Here is a 23,187-nt window from a genome sequence, read left to right on the forward strand (position 1 = left end):
AAACAAACCACAGTTTCGGAAATGCTGATTATATTGCACAAGCCAAACCTCTGCACAACTTCTGTGCCTGATAGAAAGAGTCAAGCAGGAGCTAGCAATAAAATAGTTTCATTTTTGTGAATACAACCTGTGTGACCTCACATTCTCACTTAAGAGAAGTTCTTTTTTTTTCCCCAGCAAGGTGCAAAACATCCTCCTTTTAGAGGAGCTTTGGATCGACTTCAGTGGACTTAATCCAGTGCAATGTGTAAATTGTATTAGCACAAGTAGTTAATAGTGTAGGAAAAACAAAGCTTTATTTCATCTTACTCCAGGCCATATAAGCAGTTCTTGACCAGAATTTCTGTTGCTAAAAAAGGCAACTGTTGTAATTTTGGTCATGTGACTGTGAGGATGCTGCAACAGCCGTACATAAGTCATTGTAACTTCAAATGGTCACTGAATGATTGTTAAGGACTACTTGTACTAATGACTGTGATTAGCACTGGTAAGAATGGAGGGGAGGGGATTTGAGGTGAAAGTAGATATTCTGACAAAATTCATCATGTATCCAAGAGAAAGCAAGTGAGAGAGAACTTCAGTGGTGGGACATCTGTTCTGCATGAATAGGATTCATGAGTGGTTATGAAAAGATTTCTGCCTAAAACTCTGAGCTGTTCTCAAGCGGTGAAAGCAGATTTTTATATTCTCTGCAGAAAGCATCCACTAGTTCATGGGGACAGACTCTTGTTAGTCATATATAGTCTCCTTGAAAGTGCTTAGACTGATACAGCAAACGAAAGTGTCAAAACTTTTGTTTGTCTCCACTTACATATCTTCAATTTCAATGAAGGTTTTTTTGTGCCATATTTTTTTTAAAGATTCATCTCAATGTCTGCAACCTTGTGTCTATTTACTTGTATGTAGGCTTATTGAAGCAAAGGAACTTTAGCACCTATAACTATGGTGTACTTGAAACCAAAGGCTGTGATTTATCCATCGGCCTTTATATATGGCAGCTTCATACAAGTCCTCCTGGAAACAGATTGAGGCCCAGTGTGGCCTTGACACTCTCATAGTTGGTAGAAGAGATACTTGAAGTTTTCATCTTGGAAATGTGAGGCGTTTCTCATAAACCCCAAAGCATTCTTACAGAGGCATGTGGAAAATATTTGAACACATCAGGCACTTAACTTGAATCATTCTTCAGCAAAGTTAGCATGTGGCGTGTCACCAGAATGTCAGTGCACTTAATTCAGGAAGAGTAGTTTGTTCCCCCATTGCAGAAAATCTCCAAGAGAATTACTTACAGCTAGAGTGTTCTTCACTTTCCTTCCACTCAGTTTAGTTCCTTCCCATGGGGATGGTTTGATCTTCTAAGACAAGGGGAAACATGTAGAAAAACACAATGCTGCTGGAATGGAATTGCCAAAGCAGAGTTGTCTAGCACTGATTGCAGAATAACTCTGATACACATCATACCCACAATTATTTTCTAAGCATGATTTTAAACAACTTAAATTCCTTTGCTTTGCTGATCTTATCAATTTCTGTGGAGCCCCCTTGACGCCCTATAGATACTTTGAGTGGATAAAGGCATGATGACCTGTTTATAAAAAATAGGCCCTTTAGTTTGATCCAGGGGCATCCAATCCAGTCCTACAAGTTTGTGGTTAAGTCAAACCAAGAGTTGATTTTACTTGACTAGGAGTTAATGTGAGCACGGTGACTCACATGGTTAGGACACTGGGTGGACAATCAGCAAGCCTGTGTTTGAGCCCCCAGTGGTGCTGCGTGGCGGGGTGAGCTCCCATCATCCACTCCAGCTCCTGCCAACCTAGCAACTTGAAAGTGTGTAATCACAAGTAGATAAGATAGGTACTACTTTGGTAGGCACATTAATGGGGACATGAAAGCAGCCCCCCAACTGGCCATCTCTGGGCAATGGTGATGTCATCAGCTAATCCTTTCACTCTGGAAGCGCCTTAGGTGCTTCGAACACAAATGTGAGCAAGTTAGTGTTTGTTGCTCTGTGTATATGCTGGGTCACAGTCTTTCTGTACAATGAGCCAAAAATCTGTTGTTGGACTTTAGGATCAACTAAAGTCCAAATGCATCTTTTTCCAAATTCTCTAAGACTGAAGGAAAAGCTATCATCTTTCTGGGCATTGATAGGTATCTAGCTGCCTATTTTTAACTCTAGGATGAAGAAGCAAGTCTTTGGCCAAATATAGCTCAGCGGTATCTGCAGGGACAAAAATCTCTTTTGCATTAAATAGACTTTCGAGTAGAGATTAAATCAGACTCCAAAAAAGCTTTATGGCACCAAGGCTCTTCATGACACCATGATCACATGAAAACAACACAGCATCTTATGACACTTTAAGGGCAAATTGTGGCATAAGCTTTCAAAGGCTATTTCAGTATACAAATAGCTTCAGAGTTGAACAGGGAAAGTTGTGCTATATCACTGGCATCATATATGGGAAAGAAAGTATCGACCAACATGGACAAGAGAATGACATTGTTGTGAAAGCCATATTCTCCAGCTTTTTATATTTCCCTCTCTGTCCCCACCCCCAAAAAAACCAATCCCAGATCTGATGACTTCTTTTCTTGAAATCTGAAGAAATGTGCCACTATGGATAGTAAAATAAGTTATGGGATGACAACGTCTGTACATTCAATAATAATGCAGTTTTCATCCCTCATCTAAAAACCAGGCCCTGACCCTTCTCATGTTTTAAATATGAATATACCACCCAAATATTTTCTTTAAGTAAACATCAGGATCTTTGAATTGTGTTGTACATGTAGCAATAAGCTAAACACTTTGAATGGCGCATCTCTTTACTTATCCATGTAGACCCATTGAGAATTTGAAACAGTCACTCACAAGGTCAGTTTGGGGTTGCCAAGACACAGCTGACAGCAGCTCAGTACAGTGGCTGCCATACGTCCTTACTGCTTTTCAGGGTGTGGCTGAAGAAGAGAGTCTTGGAACCATTCACCTACCAAGAACGTTCCCCAAGAGAAAAACATATCAGGAACAATGAATTAATTCCCCATCTTGGTTTCCAGCTAAGAAAGAGCCTTTATCAAAGAAAGGGTACAAAGTAGACATTTGGGAACTTGGCTCCCCTCCATGGTCATCTTTGTGCAGATGATTTCATTCATCCCAGCTGTCCAACTTTGATCAGGGTCTTGATTTGAAATGAGTCATGTCAGCGTTCTTCTTAACACTCTATAGAACTACCTATTGGTTGATATTTCTGTCTAACAATGGTCTGTAATGTTAGTAGGTTTTTTTTAAATTCTTGTTTATTCCAGACATCCACAAATATCCCATCACCAATACAAACAAAAACAGCTTTTTTTTTTCTTTCCTTGTAGGAAGTAAAATCCTTTCCTACAAGGTTTAGGACTTTTTTTGTGCAGACAGAAGCAATTTGAACCTTGGATCATCCAGAAAGAAGAGCTGGGGAGAATTTTCAGGAACCATCCGTGGTGCTTTTACAAAACAGTGACCTGAACAATTCTTTAGCTGCTCTGCAGGGCTAATGAAGAAACCGAAGAGGCACACACAAAATCATATGGATCTCCTCCTCCTTTGCTTCTTCCCATCTCTGATTTGCTGTTTTTCTCCTGTTTCTTCAGTGTTAATTAAATGCTTAGAACTTAAGTTGCTGTGCAAAACCCTTCTGTTCCAGAGAGGTTTCCGAAGAAATGTACAACTAACGTCGGAAGAAACTAGCAAAGTAATTGGCCTCCAACAGCTTCCGAGGGTGGATTTGTAAGATAACAAACACAAAAGTTGTTTTTTGTTTTGTTTTTTTCTGGGGCGGCTTGGCCAGGTTCAGGATGGAGAGGCAATCCCATTGCTATTTCCGGATAATGAAAAACAATGAGTCTCTTTGAATGTCTATGTGCAGTAGAAAACTGGGGGCGCTGGAAAGGATGGCAAATATTTCCCCATTAAATTCAGCACTTTAAGTTGAATTGTTTTAAGGCAATGCTTGACAATGGAAATGTTTGGCTAGGGTGACATGGGAAAGAATGCAAAAGGCTTAAAATCTATGGATTGACACAGTTGCTGATGCCAACATGTTCCAAAATATTATTCCATTGTCTGTGCCCATTCTTTGATTTTTTTTTTTTACTGTGCCTTTTCTTCATCTATATTATTCATTTTGATTCTTTGCGGACCATCTCCGTGCCTTCCCCTCTGCAGCAAAGAAGGCCGAAACACTGCAGCGGCACGTTAAAACTAATAATGGGTTGAATAATGAGGAATTAAAAAGTTGTCTAGCTAATGGCAGGACTCAATGAAGGTGATCAGGCTGATAGATGTTGGAAGAATGGATGGGGAACTGAAGAGGAACAATTTGGATTAAAAAAATTAAGCCCATCAGATAATTACATTGATAAATTGATTAATATGGCAAACAAATGACTGGGAAGGCAGATGGATGGATAATTGGATGGATGAATGGATGAATGGGCAAAACGATGGTCCGATGAGGCTGATAAATGGGATGTGCTTGACTTGCCATTCCATCACTCCAGGTTCAGGTTTTTTTTAGTAGTGGGGAGCTTCCAACACTCCCAGCAGTTGACTAACTCATAGTCTGCTTCTTAAAGTGCAACGTGGTCCTCCATCACCACCACTTCCATCCCTCATGTAACCCACATCCTGGGGAGGCTTGCAAAGACTGCAACGGTAGCAAAGGTCTTCAGAGAACCAACCAAAGGGGAGGCGAGAATCCAGAATGTGAGTGGACGCTTTGAAGCATGAACAGATATATACAGCGTTATCATTAAAAAAGGGGGGCAGTCCCGTTGGTCAAGGAGACACGGAAGGAAGAGGATGCTTTGTTGACTTGCTTGATGGACAGGATCTCTTGGACCAAGGCATCTCTTCTTCCAGGGATATTTGGGCAAGCTTGGTGCAGAAGCATTTGGTCGTAGAAAGGAGAAGTTGTGATTTCCCCCCCCCCACAGGGCGTTTAGGGAGGATGGAATGGTTGAGGAAGGACGCAAAAACTAATTTGGCTTTGGGAAATGTTTGTGTGATGAACTTGATCCCAAAAGGGTGGTTGGCCTGGAATCAGGATGCCCCTCCCTCCCCTGGTCCTCCCCAGCAATAAAATCAAGCTGTAGACCGGTTTCCTTTTTCCGGTTCCCCCAGCAGTGTGGATGGTTAAGAGTCTGTGGTGTGGGAGAAACCAGGCAGCATTGCAAGGATCCTCACTTTTTTTTTTTTAAATCAAAACTTGAGCAGGAAATAAGCAAAGAGAGCGCCCGATAGCCAGATGCAGGCCATCGCTCTGGAAGCTGCATTGTTGCCATCGTGTACTGCTCCTGGTCCTGGATCGAATGACAGAAACAACAAAAAAGAAGGAAAGAAAGACATTGGTCATTAGCAAAATGAGATTCTCCCCCCTCCCCCGCAAATATCAAGGAGAATTCTGAGAAACACTTGAGAGCATAAGGTAAATTTGGGAGAGGCAGTAAATGTTCCAGAGAGGCTTGGGGAGAAGTCTCAGGGCAGAAGGCCGAGCAAAAGTTTTGATGGCCAAATATGGTCTTTGAAGGTCTTGGGTATAATTGTTAGACTTGTCCCAAGGTCATTACTTAACTACAATTCAGTGAAAAGTATTAGGTATCAAATTGGAGAATCTATATATTATCTAGACTTTACTTCAATATAGATCCTGGTGAAATAACACTTTAGTTTTCGCTTACTCTCCCCATTGATTTTTAGAATATAAACCAGGGGTGTCCAACTTGGCAACTATAAAACTTATGGACTTCAATGCCCAGAATTCCCCAGCCAGCCAATTCCCCAGCCAGGCAGGCTGGGGAATTCTGGAAGTTGAAGTCCACAAGTCTTAAAGTTGCCAAGGTTGGATACTCCTAGTATAGACCCAGGTCTAGAAAGGCCAAATTTAGCTTTTGGCCCAGAAATAACTCATGTATTCCTGTCCTAAAGGGAAACCTAACATCTTCTTTAAATTACTCTGCTTCCTTGAGAGTGTTAGGGCTGCTCTCATGCTTGGTCTGTGACACAATCATTGAGAGGAAGAAGAAGAAAAATGTCCTATGTCCAACATATATTATGGCTCACATGCTCGGGAAAAACAGGTGAATGTGGATGGAAATAACAAAAGAGGTTAAGGAAGTCCTTAGAGAAAGAAAATCAGTGCTCAGAAAACCATATTCCTTGAGAATGGTCCACGGATGCCAATCACCAAGACAAAGGACTTACACAAGGATTAAAAACCAAAGCAAACCCAATCTTATAGAAGGGAAATAACATCACATCATTAGTCATTTGCAAAAGGGGATGAGGAAGGGATAAGCACTGATATTTCATTAAAGTATTGCAATGCAAATTTCATGCAACATTGTGACGTAAGGGTTAAAAGGCAGAGATGTTTTGAAGCACCTTTCATTATTTTGTTGACATAATGGTTAAGAGTGGATGTTATGTGTACAGTATGAAGTCACTAAGAAGTTGTTCCATACCCCTGTAAAAACATGTATAATTTATATAGAGTAACTGTGTAAAGGAAAAGATCCAAAGTGTCTTATGGAATATCACACAGGTTGAAAAGGACCATGTCCTCGGAGCAGAAACTGGCCATAGTTTCCCTTGGGGAGACTCCCCGTTTGGGGGTGTGGAAGGTAAAAGGATGGGACACAGAAGAGATGGATTAATAATCCCATTTATTAATCAAATCAATATTCTTGGCAATTCACAAGTGTCTCGTCCAAGCTTTCATTTACTATCCTCTTTTCTTTGATCAAACTTAGTCAACTTCCTAAGAAGTAGTGTAGGCATATCTTGCCTTAAAGATTTCTCTAGCTTTATTTCCTCTGGGAAATATTATATTGCTTTGGTAGAAATTTCTCAATTCATAGCAAGTTAATAGACTCAATGGTACTTTATTTTTTCCTGAAGGCAAGATTTCATCTGTCATTTGAGACCATTGTTCTACCTTCCTCAACTTGGATGCCTTCCAGATATATGGATCTTCTCCCCCAAATTCTCAGCAACCAGTCTCCTGGCTAGAATCCCTAGATGTACACCCAAATCTGGAGTACATCCACATTAGGTAGGTGGCACAATTCATAATATTACGTAAATGAGTCATAGTCTGTAAGATTCTCCTTTTCTTTCTTCCTCCACTCTGCTGAAAAAGAGGTAGGGAACATTTTGATTTACAATCCCAAAAGTTCCAATTCTGTAGTTTTCTGAAATTATAGAGGCTCTCTCTCTCTCTCAAACACACAAAAATGCACAACCAATTTGGTCATTGAACACTATGCCAGAATTTGAATCCCCCAAAGTGGTTGGGACGCAGGAAAAGTAGTGGTGTCAGTCACAACATAAGCTAATTTGATTAAATTTTAAGTTACATTTAATTAGATGCTTAAAATGATTGTTGATGAGATTCACAAGAGTGCACCAGTGAGCAAACCACGGGCAGGAACCACAGGTTGCGCAACTCCTAGTGTACTCAAACACTGCAGACAGGGGTCACGCCGGCTCATAATCCAGCTGTGTTTTCACAAACCATATTTTAAATTAATTTGAATTCTCAGTTCTCGTGTCACATAAAGTCCCTGTCTGCACCAACATGCAGATGTGTTCCTTCTTTGTGCCTATAACAGAGAATGGTAGGGACAGCTGAGAAGATCATAGGAAGCTCGCTTCCTGGTATTCAGGATGCTGCTTATAAGCGCTTTTATGTGCTTAGAGCTCAAAGCATTGCTAGAGACCCCACACACCCACTTTGTGGTCTGTTTCTGTTGCTCCCCTCTGGGAGGAGGTTTCAAAGTATTTCTACCATGACTACCTGATTCCGTAATAACTTTGTTCCCTATGCCATCCGTCTGGTAAATTCACAAGATTCATTTTTCTCGCCATGCACATGTATACATAACCCTAACTAGACTATTGTTTTTTGTGTCATATTATATATGTGGGTATATGCATAACTCTGTATTTATTTATTTATTTTTGTCATATTTATGTACTGTGTATCGGAGGTGGTGACCCTTTGAGAGCTGTATGCAATGAAATTTCTGTCAATGCTGCTAACATCAGATGTTTTTGCTTTGACAACAGTTGGAGATGCAACCATTTTCTTCTTATGTTTTACTTTTAGAGTTAGAGTTAGATGATGCTGGGAGGAAGAATGTGCACGAGAGTTTAACAATACTGGACCTAGTGTGTGAACCAAGGTTATTGAAATAAGAGATGATAAGAATTGGCGGGCTGCAGAACTGGAGGGAAAGCCTGCATTTCAAACTAATTGGAGAATGTGATTTATGACTGTTAATTGAAGGAGGGAATTGTGCTTTGATACTATGTGCTCAGGGGAGAGGAATCTAGTTTTTGGCTTCGATTATGTTAGTGCCGATGCTATGCTTCTCTAATAAAGATTCTTTAAGGTAAATGATGCCTTGAAGTTCTTTGAAGAGTTTCATCTGTCGGAACCATGACAATTTCATTTTAATGTATGCCGATTAGTGTACATTCAAAGTGACAATAAAGTTGTTATTCTATTCTAACTGTTGGGAGAGGGCCTGCAAAAGAGAGTCTCATAAAACACAATGCTTAATCCTATGAGCAAAAGTGCAGGACATTGATTTAATTAAAAATGCAAACATGTTTATTAATACCCTGATCCTCTCCCTAGAGCATCTGATATAAACCAACGGGTGAATCTACTGTGTGCATCGGAAAGCAACCCATCCCAATTGTAACAGCTGCAGCACCAACAGCCATAACTATCGTAGTAACAATATATCAGCGGCAATGCATTAAAGCATCAAAAACCTGTGTAAAAAAAACTCTGTCTGGAGACAAGGAGTGATGGATCTCCCCAAAGAAGATGTGGTTTCCACCACTGGAAACATCCCCCTAATTTAAAATGATGGTTAAAAAAACCCTGAAACACTGCAGCTGCTCTTAAGGTCGTGGCTAGTCTATATGAGGAAATATACTTCCTTGGTTTTATGTCTCTTCAACTCCCCTATCCCGAAGTCCATCAAATGGCAGAATGTAGAGAAGAAAATAAGACAAAAAGCACATTTCTTTCCCTATCTCTTAAGGATGCTTTTAAAAGTTTAGTAGAGAACTGAAACATTCCGTGCAGGTTCTCAGCTGAATTCAGCTGCAAAGCCCCACGGCTATTTTCCCTTTCTCCCCAGATCCCACTGCAACTGTTAGCAACCAAAGAGGCTGTTTGATTCATTAATCTACAATTTTATAGCAACGCTGATTGACTGGAATCCTAGAATAGAACACATCTGTGCCGCCGCCTCCCATCTGGAAACCTTTATGCACTAACTGCTCTTAAATGTTTTATATCCTTGTCGTTTTTTTGCTCCATGGTGAGGGCAATTGCTCACCTCCCTTCCACCGTCTTTTCCTCTCGTTCCAATATATGAAAACCGATGCTTTCAGATGTGACTTAACAAGCTGAGGGGCGCCAGTCTAGTGAAAAATTAATAAGGACCACTGCACATGGGTAGACTACCAAGAAAAAACCACCACTAAAAAAACCAGAAATGGAAAAGAAACCTGGATAATTGCACTGCTGTTCTTCCTTAATAATGGTTGATGGCGGCGGTAACGTTGCCTGAAGTTGTTCTATGTCCTTCCTGGAAGAAGGAATTTCCAATATGCAAGTTATGAAGAACTAACAATGGTGGCAAAAATAGTCGTAAAATATAGAAAAACCTGCTTAACAAATGTCTTACTTAGCAACATAAATGTTGGACTCCATTGTGGTTATAAGTGGAGGACCACCTGTATCTAGTTTTGGCCTGACTTCTCTCAAAAGGTTTCATCCTTTTAGTAATAACTGATCTTTCTGCAGAAATAACTTGTTGGCATGCTCCATTGGTCTAGTTGCCTCTTACTCCTCTGTAAGGCAGCCCCTCCCTCCTGGAAATACTCCTCTTTACTGCCTTCATTCACAAAAACGTGCAACCTAAAACTGCATTGGTCTTTTTTTATTGCCACACATCAAACAGCCAGCTCCAAATCAGTTTGCAATCACTCGTTGTCACGAGTATTATCATCAAGTCAGGTGCCCCGATTCTACACCTGTGCATTTGATTTCTGTTTCACTTCTGTTTCCTAAGAGAATAACTTTTCATTTCTCTATTAAATGTCACTTGGTTATTTTCATCTCATTTCTCTAAGCTATTAAGAAAAAAAAACCAAGAGAAATCTCATTGGAGGCACCCAAAAGTTGATATGCATGCTTCTCTCTGGGGTCTTTACAGATGTGTGTCTCTTGATCCTTCAAAAAGCTGGAGCACACATTAGACCAGGATTGTAGCTTTTATATGTTTTCATTTTTTGTTGTTGTATATTTTACTCATTGATGCTTGTTATTATTGTTCAACTTTTCTTTTTTTAACCTTTTATGCTAATGGTAGTTTTATACCCCATAGTGTATATGTGCAATATCCTCAGTTTCCATGCCCGTGGCTATTAGGGTGGGGGAAGCAAAAGGCCGCAAGAGTGCTAACACAGTTGTTATTTTCCATTTACAAAATGAATAACTTTTTTTTAACTGGATAGCTTGGAAATATTATATAGTTCTTATTTTCAGATATGCCCTTCTGGGGCAACTGGAAAGGGACCACTCGCACAGTCATCTTGCCAGGGGACAATTCAACAAATTGTTATTGTTGTTAGTTGTGAAGTCATGTCCGACCCATCGCAACCCCATGGAGAACGTTCCTCCAGGCCTTCCTGTCCTCTACCATCTTCTGGAGTCCATTTAAACTCACGCCTACTGCTTCAGTGACTCCATCCAGCCACCTCATTCTCCGTCGTCCCCTTCTTCTCTTGCCCTCCATCTTTCCCAGCATTATTCTCTTCTCCAGTGAGTCCTTCCTTCTCATTAGGTGGCCAAAGTACTTGAGTTTCAACTTCAGGATCTGGCCTTCTAAAGAGCAGTCGGGGTTGATCTCCTCTAGGACTGACCGGTTTGATCGCCTTGCAGTCCAGGGGACTCGCAGGAGTCTTCTCCAGCACCAGAGTTCAAAGGCCTCAATTCTTTTGTGCTCAGCCTTTCTTATGGTCCAACTTTCACAGATACAAATACAACAGTTAAATTAATTTTGACAGAACTGCAGCCAATAATAACAAAATAAAGTCAACCCAGTAATGCAAGAGTTAGAATAATTTCGATGAAAATATGGTCACCAATAATAAAAGTAACTGAAGGAAATGATTAATACAGGATTGAATTGTCCCGTGGCAAGTTGGCCTAGGGCAGGGGTAGACAACCTTGGCTCTTTTATGACTCGTGGGTTTCAACTCCCAGAATTCCTGAGCCAGCCATGCTGAGGGGAAAGGGAGAGGTTTCCAAGCTGAGCTGTGCTGGCTCAGGAATTCTGGGAGTTGAAGTCCACGAGTCGTAAAAGAGCCAAGGTTGCCTACCCTTGGCCTAGTCCATTGTTTCTCCACCTCAGCAACTTTAAGACGTGTGGACTTCAACTCCCAGAATTCCTGGGCCAGTGTGGCTCAGCTTGGAAACCCCTCCCTTTCCCCTCAGCATGGCTGGCTCAGGAATTCTGGGAGTTGAAGTCCACGAGTCATAAAAGAGCCAAGGCTGCCTACCCCTGGCCTAGGCCTAGGCTGCTTTATGACTTGTGGAGTTCAACTCCCAGAATTCCTGAGCCAGCATGGCTCAGCTTGGAAACCTCTCCCTTTCCCCTCCGCATGGCTGGCTCAGGAATTCTGGGAGCTGAAGTCCACGAGTCATAAAAGAGCCAAGGTTGCCTACCCCTGCACTAGACCCATGAGAAACACTCTATGACAGTAGAAGAAGTTACAGCAGGCCTAGTTCACACAACCTGTGAGCCATAAACAAGGTTTTACCGGCCACAATGCCTGGGTTCTGACAACTCATTGTTGATTTTCATTCCCTTTACGATGCTAAGGATCAGGAAAGATCACAAGCACCAAACCTATCTGTCTCATTGCTTAGTTATAGAAAAGGAACCAGCAAAAACCACAGAGAAGGGCAAAAGGTATTTGCCAATGTGAATGGAGAGGAACAGGGGAAAAAAAAATAAGGATCATGAATGCATAATTATACCTCCGGTGAAATCTGAGATGCTCAGCCATTATCTGAACTGAAAAAAGAAACATGTTGCAAGCTTTCTAACCTCATTAATTTTAAGACAAAGTGGTAACAACCCTTGTAATGGTAAAAAAATTTTAAAAAATAATGGCAAGAGGGAATCTAATTAGTTCATGGGTTCTTTGAGTAAGCAGAGAGCTACAAAACCCATTTCTACAATGAAAAACCGGCTTAGCCAAATTGTCTCATTGCAAACAGAACTTTTATTTTGCTTAATTACAACAGACTGCAGCATTGTTTTCCTAAGCATTTACCAGACAATCTTTAGTAGAGCANTTTAAAAAATAATGGCAAGAGGGAATCTAATTAGTTCATGGGTTCTTTGAGTAAGCAGAGAGCTACAAAACCCATTTCTACAATGAAAAACCGGCTTAGCCAAATTGTCTCATTGCAAACAGAACTTTTATTTTGCTTAATTACAACAGACTGCAGCATTGTTTTCCTAAGCATTTACCAGACAATCTTTAGTAGAGCAATTCAAATGAGCTCTGTTGTTCTGGGATGCCTGGGGAGGAGGAGGGGGGGCTGCGCGCAGGCAGAGCCCTCTATTAAAAAATCAAATATTTTATTTTGTACTTGAAAATAAAGGATTGTTCATGTAGGTTCAGCATGGAAATCAAAAGCGTTTGAATTGTTTGTTCTCTTTTTTTAATTAGGAGAGGGAAGAAAAAAACGATTCGAGTCTGAATCCAAAGATGGAACCTAGTTGCGAAAGAAGGGAGGAATGAAAAAATAAATTTAAAAAACCAAAAGCGCTGTACATCTGCTGACATTAGCAAATGTTGAATTGGCTGTGTCAGACTTAAGAAAGCTACAAGCAATAATCAGATGCCAATGATTTTCCTTTTATTCAGCGCGAGGGTGTGTGGAATACTCATGAGGAATGAAATGTGAAATTCCTGCATATTTTTTTTTCTAACGGAGTCACTCCCCCTCTCCCCAAGCTGGGACAAATGTAGCAGGACCCACTGGTGCTGCTACCAGCCAAAATGAAGGATAACCTGTTGTTCTAGCCTCACACACACACACACACTTGAAAAAAATTGGAAAAGAGGAGAGAGACCTAGCTTAAGGCGAAATGGAAAGAAGATAGTCTTAGAGAGAGAGAGAGAGAGAGAGAGAGAGAGAGAGAGAGAGAGAGAGAGAGAGAGAGAGAGAGATATGGAAACTTAGATGAGAAGAGGGATGCTAAAATTATGGTTTATGATAGTTTTTGGGGTGCCTGGAGAAATTTTGGGAGATTGTTCTTGATTCCATTTTGCCCAAAGAAGGGCAGTCTTTCCCAAGCTGGACCCTTAGTGGCCTTTGGCTTTATTTATTTATTTGTATTCCGCCTTTATTATTTTTACAAATAAGAACGAAGTGGCAAACATATCCAACGGACCATCTTCCTCCTATTTTCTCCATAACCTTGTGAGCTGGATTGGGCTGAAAGACATCCAGATGGCTTTCATATCCAAGGTGGGACTAGAATTCACAGTCGCCTGGTAATTGGTCCAAAGCCACCCAGACGGCTTTCATGCCTAAGGCAGAACTAGAACTCACAGTCTTCTGGTGATTAGTCCAAAGTCACCCAGTCGGCTTTCATACCCAAGGTGGGACTAGAACTCACTATCTCCTGGTGATTGGCCCAAAGTCACCCAGCCATCTTTCATGGAATTAAACTCACAGTCTCCTCCAGTGATCCAGTATACAAGCCTGGCTTATACACACATAGTTTGATGTTTATCAAATCACATTTCTACTCTGCTGGATAATAAAAGCCATGTTCTCTGGAGGGAATCACACAATGTGTAATTATTGTAGTGGCCCATGGCACCACAATGTTTTGTTTTGACAACCTCTGAAATGCAAAAAAAAAAATGTAATCCAGCTTCTATAGATTAAGGAGATTGCATTGTTAGACATGTCCAACTGGTGACTTATTTCATATTTTGGATACAACATCTCGAGGAAGGGACCCCCCCCACACACAAAAAAAACCCATAAAAAGATGCACTCTGATTATTCTAAAGGACTAGCTTTTGTTCAGAACAAAGCTGAAATTCTAAATACAAAGTCAAAGAAAAAAAAGGTGATTTTAAAAGTCTTATCAAAGTCTAATTGAACTTTTAAAAAAAAAAAATAGGATGCCAACTTATTATAGGTCTTGAGAGGTGATCTATTGACTTTTTCAAGCAGGCAACAGAAGCCATCTGCAGCATTCTATAGGAAGAGGAACTTTATGGAAAATGAAAACAGATGGACATTTGCATGCAAAAGACCCTTCACTCAGTCCTTGGCATATGCAAGTAGACATGGCATTAAGCTCTGCACGCTGAGCTTCTAAATAAGGAATATGTTGCGAGGTTTTAATAAAATTACATAATACGTATGGCAAAATGTAAATAGTAGATTATTAGAACAAACTGTAATTCATTTAAAAACTATATTTAAATAACCTTTCTAAGCAAGTGTGTTTGCTAGAAGTCATAAATAGCATTTGGATTAAGTTAGTCATTGCTACATCCCCCCGGAAATTAATGGTATTCCATTCAGCATAGTGACACTTCCCATGAGTAACTTAGTTTGAGTTATAGAAATTAAACACTATCAATTTTGAAATGTAGCATTAAAAAGACAGCAATGGAATGGTATATTAATATAACCTCAAAGAAATGATATTAATAGTATATTAACTAACATTTATTTTTTATATTTATGGGACATTTCTCTCAAGATTTTTTTTTTTTTTTTTTAAGTGGCAGGGAAGGAAACTGGCTGCATTTACCCATACATTAGTTACATTCAATGGGATTGAGCAGTTGTCTTCCCCAAAATAATTTTCATATATATATACTCTGGGTGAAATGGACAAAAATATGTCTCGCGTGTTGGTGGGACTGAAAGCTAAAGCGTATGAGGAATGGTTGTGGGAACTGGGTATATCTAGTCCAGGGTTAGGCAACTGTGGCTCTTTTATGACTTGTGGATTTCAACTCCCAGAATTCCTGAGCCAGCCATGCTGGCTCAGAAATTCTGGGAGTTGAAAACCATGAGTCATAAAAGAACCAAGGTTGCCTACCCCCGGTCTAGACTGTAGCCTAATGAAGAAAAGATATCAGCCTTCCAATATTTGAGAGGCTGTCACAGAGAAGAGGGGTTCAACCTATTCTTCAAAGCATCTGAAGGCAGGACAAGAAGCAACTGGCAGAAGATCACCAGAGGTAGAGCCTACCTGGAACTAAGGAGAAATTTCCTGACAGTGAGAACAGTAAGTGGAATGACTTGCCTCTAGAAGTTGTGGGTGAAGATTTTTAAGTAGAGATTGGACCACCATTTGTCTGGAATGTTTTAAGGTCTCCTGTTTAATCAGTAGTTGGACTAGAAGATCTCCAAGGTCCATTCCAACTTTGTTATTCTGTACAATATTTTGCTGATAGTTTTCAAGGAATGCTGAAGAGGTTTTTAAGGGTTAGTTCAGTGGATGAACTCTCCCTATATTTAACGAGCAGAAAAGACCTTGGCCTCTTCCAGCCTGATAACTGCCAGCAAAGCAAGTCAACTAGAGTACTAATCATATGCAGGACTCTAATAACTTCTTCTCTTCCCCACTGGATTTTATTTTTTTTTTCTTTTCCTTAATAAGAGAGTGTGACTTCCAATTTCCCTTTTTGTATTTCTTTTCAAAACTTCATTTTGTACTCTTTCTCTCTCTCTCTGCTCCACTCCAAAGGTCAGGGGGGAGGAACACCAAAACTCTGCAAATATTGAAGTGAAATGAACATATGAAATGGCAATGTGATGGTTTATGTAGGAAACCTTCTTTGAATATATTGTTTCCCATGTCTCCATCCAATTCCTATATTTTCTGGTTATGTCAATATTGAGCTTGTGCTGGCTGGCTAGTTGGCAGGAACACTGCACATTAAGCAGGACATAGCTACTGCGGGATTTTGTGATAATACCACAGATCATGACTAGATGCAATTGAGAGAATTGGCCTCCAGGAATAAGCTACTATGGAGGGCTACCCCTAACACATTTTAAAAGCAATCCCTTAATTCCTCCGAAGGCCACATCAACAAGAAGTTTCCACAGATCTACAAGGATTTATAAAACATATCTTACTTGAAATCTTTTGACCTCCAAATTTCCCATACTGAGCTTGGAGCTTTTCACATCCTACTGGTAATCTTCTACTCCAGAAATTTGCCCACTATAGAAGAATGGTCACTTAAAGTCTCAAATTTAGCAGAAATGGCCAAGATTTCCGCTTATGTGAAGGATTATTCACAAGAAAGATATATTTCGGTCTGGAGAAGATGGATAGATTATATTGAGAATAAATATGGGACCAAAAAGTTCCATTTGGTTTTTGAGTGAATTTTAGAGTATTATTGTTGTTAATATGTTACAACAGTTTATTTATCCTTATTATTAATTACTAATATGATATTATTATTATTGTGTTTAATTTTAATATATTTTATGTTAAAAAGAGAGTTAAAGGATTTTACAGATTTGTTATTCTAATAGTTGATTAATGTTAGTTAGAATACGATTGTCCTATTGTTAACCCTGTGATTAGCTCTGGGAAGTGGGGGGGGAGGGAGGGGGGAGGGGGAGGGAGGGTTTTGGAGCAGGGGGGAATTATATTGTAAAACTTTTATAAAACTTTTAATAATAATAAAAAAAAGAAGTTTCCACAGATCTACAAGGATTTATAAAACATATCTTACTTGAAATCTTTTGACCCCCAAATTCCCCATACTGAGCTTGGAGCTGTTCAGATCCTACTGGTAATCTTCTACTCCAGAAATGTCCTAAACTCAAAATGCCCCCACTTTTAAGTAATGATCTCCTGTGTTCCTTTTGAAAACAGAACTTCTTGACGGAATAAAATAGCCCTGGAACGATCAGAACGAAACATGTGCAATTCCTGTAAGGTTGGGAAAAACACATTCCAATCTCAAACTAAAAGTTTCAAGATTGGAAGATTTTGGATTTAAAAATATGTTGCATGCCTGCGATGGAAAGCCTCTCTTCTCTTTTCATACCAAAGGGGTATCTTGCTTTGATAGGTTGTAAGCAACCAAAGGAATGAATCGTGCTTGCACCAACCTGACATTGCTGGAAGTTCAGGTATTTCTAAAACAGAAGTCGTAATGGAAACACGGGGAGGGAAGAAAGGGAGTGAAGGAAAGCAAAGGATAAAGATGTAGTTCGTATTTGCAGACAGTTCAATGAACAGATGGCTTCTTAGACAAATGGCCCAGTTTATGAATGAAAAAGTATCCAGTAATAACATTATGGATGTGATAGACATGACAGCATGCAAGGCAAAACACTGGAGTAGACGGTGGTCATCTAAAAATTGAGAGTAGGCAGAAGACAACGCAACTTGTGTTAGCTTTGAAAACCTGATACTGGAAATTGTCTTGGGTGTTGAGATCTCATAATCTGTGCTTTGAAAATGCAGAATTTGGGATAGAAAATTGGCCTTGTTGTCTCAGGCACCAGCTGCAAATACGCTTGACTTGATTTTAAGATCTCATTTCTGATGTATGCAATACACTGAACTGTCCATGTTGAAATAAAGGAGTAAAATAAGCCTTCCCTCCCCAAAAATAATTATAGGAAACATTAAACAAATAAACATTTTGGGCAAATGAATCTCCTATAATCCTAATTAAGTAGGATTTTCATGTACAATTACAGGGTCCATCAAGCCCCAAATCCTATCCTGAACTATCACTAGATTAATGGGACTATGACTACAGGAGCATGGTTGAAGGAACAGTTAATCTTAAACTCAGTGGAGTTTTTACTGGACCAACTTCAACACTCTTAAGGTTTGAGAAGATACTGCACTGAGCTTCCTTTTAAGTAACTACTATGCTTCACATCTTACTGATGCAATCCTTGTTTCTAGAGAAATTAACTCTTGAAATACCAAACGATGCAAACTTTGTAAAACAGAATCTGCAGTTTCCCAGTCAACTCTAAAAACCTAATTTTGAGCCATCCTAGTGATCTCATCATATATTGTACATTTCTCCACACACCATGCAATGTGGATACTCATTAACTTTTCTGCTTCTCTGCAAGATGCTTTAAGAATCAGCGTCTCAGACTAGCTCCTGTCTTATCTGTCCCTTTTTGCTAAATTTTCTCCTGTCCACAATTTTGTTCTTGTTCCACCTTCCATTAAAGACCTGCATATATTCCGTTGATCTGTGTACCTACCATACAGAATTATACTGGCATTGGTGTTTCCCAGTTTGTTGATGGCCACACAAGTATAATTGCCATAGTCCTTCTCTGAGACATTAAAGAAAGTTAGTGTGGACATCCGTCCTTTGTTTTCAATTTTCAAGCCATCCAGCCCATTAGCTAACCTGCAAGGAAGACAAGACAATGAACTTAGATTAATATATAATAATCCAGAAGTGGAATTCAGTTGCTTTCAAGCTTCTAGACTGCAATTATTCCTCAATGTAAATCTTACCCTTGGTCCAATAGATTGACATAGGTGGTATTTATTTTTTTCCAGCACCTCTTTGAGGTTTGTTGGATGGATCTTTAAGGTCCATTTTCAAGTTTAAGGGGGGCATTGAGGTTTATTCTCATCCATTTCCTATTCCAGTGTTCTAGCCAGTTCAACAATTTCTCCCCACTGCTCTGTTTTTCAGCAACAGATATCTATTACTTTATTTGTTTCAGTTCCAAATCCTTGAAAAGCCATCAGCAGCTGAAGGTAGACTATAATATCCTCTGTTGATCAAACACTATATAAGGTAATTTTCTATGCTCATCTTAAAGAAAATATTATTAAAGATTGGAATTAATTTGGGTGCATTTAAGATAAATTTAATATAACAATATAATTTAATATTGCTGATGCCCATTTGTGCCTAGGATACACAATGATCCATTTTAATTACTTTTTTTTTTAAAAAAAATGAGAGGCATGCCTGAAATTTGTCTTAATGCAGACATCAACTGTTTCCTCCAACTGTGTGGATTTCACTCACAGATGTCCTAAAAAGCATGGCTGTTGCTGAGAACTCTGGGAACTGAAATCCAGATTAGAGAAGGTATAACAGGACAGAGGAAATCCAAATGAGAGCACCCTTTAGTTATGGAGATTCTCAGTCATCCAGGTAATGGTTGTCCCAGAGATGCTTTTTCAGGAGGCAACTGGACTTTCTTGTTTTTCTTTGAAGATGTTTTGCTTCTCATCCAAGAAGCTTCTTCAGCTCTGACTGAATCGTTCCATTCCTCACCATCCAATCAGAGCTGAAGAAGCTTCTTCGATGAGAAGTGAAACGTCTTCAAAGAAAAACAAGAAAGTACAGTTGCCTCCTGAAAAAGTGTCTTTGGGACACTCTCTAGTTATTTCACTGTCATCAGGGCGGAGTTTAGAATTCAAATGTATTTCCAAATCTGAGACAATGCTCTAGGTCAGGGTTAGGCAACCTTGGCTCTTTTATGACTCGTGGACTTCAACTCCCAGAATTCCTGAGCCAGCAGGAATTCCTGGCTCAGGAATTCTGGGAGTTGAAGTCCACGAGTCATAAAAGAGCCAAGGTTGCCTACCCCTGCTCTAGGTAAAACTGCTGATTTGACTGATAATATTCCCTTAGGTCAAGAAAGCCATTTCTTCCCAAGGACATACATCTTCCATTCTTAAGTTACTGTGGTAGCTTTCAAAGACTGCTTGGGTACCTGGTTTCTTCTTTAAACCACTGAAATTCTGCTACGGGGACAGCTGAGGCCTCACAACGCAAGATCCCTTTCTGACCAACTGAAACACCAGTATTCTTAGGACTGGAGATGGATGGAGGATCTGTGGAGGAAAAGGAGGTTTATTTCAAACTCTTTCAGATATTTTCCAGGTCTCCCCTTGAATGAATCCTGACGGCAAACAGAATCAGTTGGAATCAAACTCAGGAATGTTGAGGGGACAATGATCCTGCACGTATAGAAAGGGAAGTAATTTAGTCTTCCCCATCCTGAGTTTGTTCAAATGTATGGCTCTACAAGCTCCCGGAGGCCCAGCTGAATTAAAATGAGAAAAGTTCCTTCAAAAAGAAAACCGGACAATGCAGTTGGACTTACCCACAAACAGTTTTCTGATCACCAGGTTATGGACAAGAATTTGAAATGATTCCAGGACAAGATAGAAAGATAAGAAGGGATCTATGCTTAACGTGATGTAGTCCAGATCTTCTCTAAATAGAACCCATTGATTAGGAGAACCTCAGAGTGATGTACAAAAGTGGTAACATGCTAACATTAACCCAACATAGGTAGGGTTGCCAGGTGTCCACTATTTGAGTGGACAGTCCACTTTTTTCACATTATGTTCACTATTTTTTTTCACAAAATAGTGGACATTTTTTAATTCAAAAGCTTTATGATGAAATGGTACGTAATCTAAAGCTGTACAGTCTACTTTTTTTACTACTTAACACCCCCCCCCCCTCCTGCTTGTCTGCTATTTTTTGGAAGCAGACCTGGCAACCCTAAACATAGGCCTTTCAATGAAGTCAGATTAGGAAGCTTTTCTGTGTATTTTTTCCAAGGGGTTGGGGGGGGGGTGATAGCTCTTGAATCACCTCCAAAATGCCAAGACCCTTTCAAAATACTCAGTACCTATTTTAAACTGAATAGTTCCGTGTTCTTCATGCTTCACATTGCTAATGAAGCTTTTAAAAAGTGATTGTCCAGAAGGGCAAAAGGCATGAAGCCTAATTAAACCTACACATGTGATGTTCTTATGTCAGCTTGGCATAAATGGACTTCCTCATGCTTCTCATGAAAGGTGGAGATTGCTTAATCTGTCGTGCGTGCACGGCTAAGCATCGGCCGAATTTCTCTCCCACTGTGTTTTAATTTTGACTTTCTCTTCAGAAGAAAGTAAAGGAGTTAAGCGAAGAAGACAACAATCTCTTACTATGTATTCTCCCAGCTGCTACAGTAGAGATGAGCTATTTTATTTTGGGGATAATAGCTAGGAAATGTCAAGCTATTAATTTATAAGAACTGTATGGCTAGATGGCACACCTATAGCTTAGATCCTGGAGGTGTTGTTCTAATAGGATTTATAAACTTGGTGGAATAAGAGTGTTATTTTGCTGAATGTTCTAACATAGCTAAGAGGCAGAACATGTTTCTGCATGCATGGCGTCTTTGTTGTGATACCTGATACTTGAAAAAAAAAATAGATACAGAATTGATGAGGAAGATGTTTTCCCTCTATGGAGAAGTTTTGTAGGAGTCAGAAAGAAAGGGCTACAGAAAAACATCTGAACCATTCTGAAAGAAGCCCACATTTTAGATGCATTTTGTTTTTTTGTTTTTTTAAAAATGCAATCAAAGTGCAAATAAATATGATCAGAGATCATGGTGATCTAGCCCTCAAGTCAAGAAAGACCCAGAAGTGTTTTGGAAAATATTAATATCAATGGTAAAACAGGCTTACACACTAATCAATAACTTTAAAATGATTACACCGGTTTGCTTTGTTTTGAAACATGACCTCTAATGCAGAGGTCTCCAAAATTGGCAACTTTAAGACTTGTGGACTTCAGTTCTCAGAATTCCTCAGCCAAACATGTTGGCTGGGGAATTCTGGAAGTTTTAGTCCACAAGTCTTACAGTTGCCAAGGTTGGAGACCCTTGCTCTAATGCAGGGGTCTTCAAACTTGGCCCTTTTATGACTTGTGGACTTCAACTCCCAGAATTCCTCAGCCAGGCATGCTGGCTGAGGAATTCTGGGAGTTGAAGTCCACAAGTCATAAAAGGGCCAAGTTTGAAGACCCCTACTATAATGAATGAATGGCAGGCTGGCTTAGATATGCTTATGACATTCCTAATGAAACCACTGCCAATTAACCATATCTAATGTATAGAAGCCGGAAAGAAATTTACTAGGTTCACATATATTCCACTTAGTTGTAAACCAGTATTTACAATCCATAATCATTGGATTCTCACAGTGCTAAGCCATGTTTGAAGCTTAGCATGTCATGTGAACCCAATCAGTTTCTAGTTTTCTCAAGGCATCTCAGAAAATCAACTTGTTTTTTTTCTGGGCTTGTTGATTTGAACTCAACTGCCTCTGTTTTGGGAATAAAACTTAAGCCCATCGTTCCAAGTTAGCTTGGAATTCAGTAGTGAAGGCTAATATAGTAGCCCAGAGGATGGGGTAGGAAAACTACAGTTTACTGATATAAGCCTAATGTCACGGTTTAGTTTTGGAAGAAATCTCACCGAAAACCCAATGAGAACAATGGCTCTTGCAGTCAGAGCTTTATGCAGCAGCTTTAAGCAAACTCTGAAACCGTTCCATTAAAACCTGCTTATTCAGTAAGAGTATAATTTGAGTAGCATGCCTTACACCAGCATTTCTCAACCTTGGTGGCTTGAAAGACGGGCAGACTTGAAGTCCACGCGTCTTCACTGCAGCCAAAGTTGTGAAACACGGCCTTACACAATTATTGCAAACAATATAATGACACCCATGCATCTTGCTTGAAAATGCCCTTTAGAAAAATCTATTGCTCTGTGAAAAATGACTAGGCGTGGAGGTTGGCTTACAGTTGACGGTGACCTTCACCCTCCGAATATCGGGCGCTGCCACGTCATTAACCGCTGTGCATTCATATTCACCAGATTGTTCTCTTGTGATGCCCGTAATTTCCAAGTATTCATCATCACTTATAAATCCCTGACCTAGAACAGAAAAGGGAAAGAAATACAGAGAAGATAAAACTATGGCTTCAGTTCTCTTTCACTTTTTGCAGTCAGAATTGTGTGTGTGTGTTTTTAGGTAGGGCCGACTGTCAATCATTTCTGGGTGGACTAAAGTGGGTATGATAAATTATTCAGCAGATTCTCTGGAATGGGAGATTTTTGCTTATTTTTTTCCCTTGGCAATTGGCCTGTTATTTTACATTCTCCGCTGCTAGGATGGTGATGATGTGGAAGGAAAGTATGCAAACTTTGAACATATTTGCAAAAAGGTGTCATAAAATATTTT

At 39.8% G+C, this 23,187-nt stretch overlaps 1 protein-coding gene across 1 annotated transcript; it reads right to left on the reverse strand.

Annotated features, from left to right (window-relative positions):
* Positions 1-5,245: 5,245 nt before the first annotated feature.
* On the reverse strand, positions 5,246-22,919 carry LOC107291868 (opioid-binding protein/cell adhesion molecule-like; the record flags this gene model as incomplete). Its single annotated transcript, XM_015820904.1, has 5 exons — positions 5,246-5,346; positions 17,262-17,288; positions 18,387-18,538; positions 19,869-19,989; positions 22,746-22,919. Coding segments are annotated over 5 exons (575 nt in total), but the record flags the coding sequence as incomplete, so codon positions are not given.
* Between the last annotated feature and the right edge of the window lie 268 nt (positions 22,920-23,187).

The sequence above is a fragment of the Protobothrops mucrosquamatus genome, unplaced genomic scaffold, assembly GCF_001527695.2.
Source record: "Protobothrops mucrosquamatus isolate PMUCROS unplaced genomic scaffold, P.Mucros_1.0 scaffold1207, whole genome shotgun sequence".
Lineage (NCBI taxonomy): Eukaryota > Metazoa > Chordata > Lepidosauria > Squamata > Viperidae > Protobothrops > Protobothrops mucrosquamatus.